At 38.1% G+C, this 3818-nt stretch overlaps 1 protein-coding gene across 1 annotated transcript; it reads left to right on the top strand.

Moving 5' to 3' along the window:
* The first annotated feature begins 870 nt into the window (after positions 1-870).
* LOC103445375 (dimethylnonatriene synthase-like) lies at positions 871-3346 on the top strand. The gene is made up of 2 exons (XM_008384375.4): positions 871-2067; positions 2493-3346. The coding sequence occupies exons 1-2, from the start codon at positions 1078-1080 to the stop codon at positions 3123-3125; spliced, it is 1623 nt and encodes a 540-aa protein (XP_008382597.3). The 5' UTR covers positions 871-1077; the 3' UTR covers positions 3126-3346.
* The last annotated feature ends 472 nt before the right edge of the window (positions 3347-3818 follow it).

The raw sequence follows: 3818 nt of genomic DNA, 5'->3' as shown, positions 1-3818 counted from the left end.
TTCTAGGGCTCCAAAGTAGGCCCAAATGACTAGAATTAAAGGAAAACTAACGAAAAGTAAAAATAAAAAATAAAAAAAAAACTTTAGTTTTAATGAAAAAGAACAAATAAAGGTGTAGTGAATAGTACCATGAAAAAGTAAATATGTGGTTTTTCGTTAAAAGTGAATACTACCCGGAGTGTTTCGTTAAAACTCTCTAGAATTAAAGCTTGAGATGTCCCAAACATAATTGCAGATTGCCTCGAACCCAAAAGACATCATCTTAGACACCAACAAGCCCAAATAAGCCCAAAATGTCAATGTGACAACACTGCACGCTGACCTTTTATTCCATCGCCATAAATAAACTGTTCGGTAGAAAATTATGAAACTTTCACACAAACAACTTCAAAGACACATGAATGTCCTCCAATTTGAATCACTCTAAAATTCGTCTGTTTCATCATATTTTGCTCCAGAAGAAGTTGAATGTCCTACATTAAGAATATAAATCAAAGTATCAAAAATCTCGCAAAAAAACCCACTAAATTATAACTAAAAATAAGATAAAATATATAGTATAATATCCACTCATCATTAGGCATGCAAAACATGGTACCGAAAGAAAGAGTAACAAAAAAATGTGGCTTTTGAGGAGAAAAGGCCGCTACTTGTGAGCCATGGCCATCAAGTTTCTGTCTCTTGCCTCTTTTCCACATGTAGTGTGACACTTCAAAAAATGCATGTGTTTTCCACATGTAGTGTGACACTTCAAACGTATGGACGGCAATAGAGTCCCTAAAAAATGGGTCCACCCTGTACTTTTTTCTTTCGAATTTTACTAAAAACACATGTATAATGAATATTTTATGCGCATATAAACTAGACCCGCCTGGTTTTAAAGGCTCAACAAGAGTACAATGAATATTCGTCCTTCATGGAACACGTGCGTGGATTTTAAATGCTATTTAAGTGAAACTCAGTTCCTTTGTGGAACTGCACACGCCTCTTTTCCTACAACACATCCCAATATCTACTAGTCTATACATCCTCCACACAATCTTACTATCACTTAACTCTCTCTCACCAGTCACCACCATGGATTCAACAATTTCTCCATTCCAAATCTTTCATGCAATTTTAGCTTCTCTAATTCTCTATGGTGCCTTGAGAGTCATAATAGCAAACACTAAGAAGAACACAACCCACAAAAAGACCATGATGCCCAAAGTCCCTCAACCCTCCGGAGCGTGGCCCTTCGTAGGTCACCTCCCTCTGCTACGTGCCGAAAACCCAATTGCACTTATCCTCGGAGCCATGGCTGATCAAGTCGGACCCATGTACTCCCTCAAGCTTGGCCAGCACGAACTGCTTGTTCTCAGCGCTTGGGAACAAGTCCAGGAATTGTTCACAAAAAATGACAGAGTTTTCGCCACCCGGCCGAATACAGCCGGCGGCAGATACTTGGGCTATGACAACGCCATCTTCGCCCTTGCTCCGTACGGAGACTACTGGCGGAACGTTCGTAAAATGGCCACCATGGAGCTTCTCTCGAGCCGAAGAGTTAAAACCTTGAGCCACGTCAGAGCCTCAGAAGTTGACTCCTTCATCAAAACTTTGCACTCACTAGTTTGCAAAAAAGATAATGTGGATCCAAGTTCCGCGTCATCGTCGTCATCAGTGCATATGAGTGAGTTATTAGAGCACTTGACGTTTAATATAAACATGAAGTTGATCGCTGGGAAGAGATTGACGGCTGGCCAGTATAATGAGAAACACGGGGACGTTTGGCGTTTTGAAAAGGCAATAAAAGAAACTTTGTATCTCTTTGGTGTTTTTGTCTGGTCAGATGCTATGCCATGTTTTGAGTGGTTGGACGGTTTGTTTGGTCATGTGAGTTCCATGAAGAAATGTTTTAAGGAACTAGACTACGTACTTGGGAAATGGCTCGAAGAACATCGACGAAGGAGATTGGAAAGCAAGAATAATAGGGTTGAGAGTGACTTGATGGATGTTATGATATCCAACTTTGAGGAGGATGAAATTTATGGCCATAGCCGTGATAATGTCATCAAAGCAACAGCACTGGTAAGTTTGTTTGGTGTAATATATAATTATGTATATGGCACAAACCATATGTTTTACGTAGCATTATTGAGTCCACTAGAATATAACACATGTTCATATTTTAATACCTAACTGTATATACAAAATGGTGCACCCAAGACAATATAAACTTTGTTATTACTACGGTTGTATGAACTTGTAGAATTATACTTAATTAGTATGCACTCTGAGGTTACACTTGACAGTGATCATAAACAATGTAATACTAAGTGACATGTGCTAAGTATAGTACTACATAAACGAATTGTTATGTAATTTGTTTTACCAATTGACGTGACACATAACATGCCAATTTTTGTTACAAATAAATAAGCATCAGTTATATCATATAAGTTGGGATTGGAAAACTTGGATTAATTTGTTTTCTATTTTCCTTCCTTTCTCAGATGCTAATGATAACTGGCACGGAAAGCACATCTGTGACACTAACATGGGCAATCTCCTTACTCCTCAACAACCAAAAAGTCCTCAAATCTGCCCAGGAAGAGTTGGACATCCACGTAGGAAGAGACCGATGGGTTCAAGAATCAGACCTCACAAACCTCAAATACCTCCAAGCCATTCTTAAAGAGACCATACGCCTATACCCACCTGGCCCAATCACAGGCCTCCGTGAGGCCACGGAGGACTGTCATCTCGGTGGCTACTTCGTCCCCAAAGGAACTCGTTTATTAGTCAACATTTGGAAGTTGCAGCGGGACCCACGCATGTGGGCCAACCCTTGTGAGTTTCAACCTGAGAGGTTCATGACCACTCATGCTGACGTGGATTTCAAAGGTCAAAGTAATTTCGAGTATATTCCATTTAGTGCAGGTAGAAGGTCGTGCCCTGGTATGACACTAGGGTTGCATGTTGTGCAATTGGTTCTGGCTCGTTTGATTCAGGGATTTAATATGAGCAGAGTTGGTGATGGGGCGGTGGATATGAAGGAAGCATTGGGGCTTGCGCTGCCTAAAGCAAATCCACTGGAGGTTTTGCTTGCTCCACGCCTTCCTCTTCAGCTTTACCAATGCCTTTGACTTTGAAGTACTTCGGTTTGATGTCATGATGTGCATGGGATGTATTAATTATTAAGCTGTAGAAATAATGTGATTTGATGATTTGCAGTAGCAAGATTGAAGTTTATATTGTGAAGGATTGATGGATGTATGAATCCCTTTTTTTTTTTTTTTTTTTTTGTATTTCCAGGTTTTTTTTCAACTCTTGCTGATAGGTAATTTAAATATTATTCAAAGTAAAATGTTTTGTATTGCCCTTATGATCTACTTAATATCATGATAATGTGAAGAAATATCTCACACATCAGACGAATTATCAAACTTATTCAAAGATATTTTAAGTTACTTTGAAGGAAATGGAACCCTTACCATAAATCATTTCTTCACTAACCGTTGGCTAACCCAAAGATAAGGAGAATAACATAAATATTAAATGAATTTACTGTCACATAATATCTCATTTTAATAATTTATTATCACTATGTTTATCTATCACATGTCAATACATATGTAATACTATCATAATGATAAACTTGTTTTATATAAATTGTTTCAAAGACTTGAAAGTAATTATGGAAAGTGTGGAAATAAAAAGAAAGACTGATGCTATATGTTGTAAATTACCGACTGCATTTTATGCATGATTCGTCGTAAGATGGAGACATTTCTCATGCTAATGCACGCAAATAATTTATCTTTAAGAAACGCAAAAAT

The sequence above is a fragment of the Malus domestica genome, chromosome 10, assembly GCF_042453785.1.
Source record: "Malus domestica chromosome 10, GDT2T_hap1".
NCBI classification, from domain to species: Eukaryota; Viridiplantae; Streptophyta; class Magnoliopsida; order Rosales; family Rosaceae; genus Malus; species Malus domestica.
The sequence above is the reverse complement of the archived record's forward strand: the minus strand, read 5'-3'. Positions and strand labels throughout refer to the sequence as shown.

Excerpts from the sequence above, each read along its gene's own strand:
- LOC103445375 (XM_008384375.4), top strand. The coding sequence starts at position 1,078 with ATGGATTCAACAATTTCTCCATTCCAAATCTTTCATGCAATTTTAGCT. Across the intron at positions 2,068-2,492 it reads TCATCAAAGCAACAGCACTG|ATGCTAATGATAACTGGCAC; the intron begins GTAAGTTTGTTT and ends TTCCTTTCTCAG.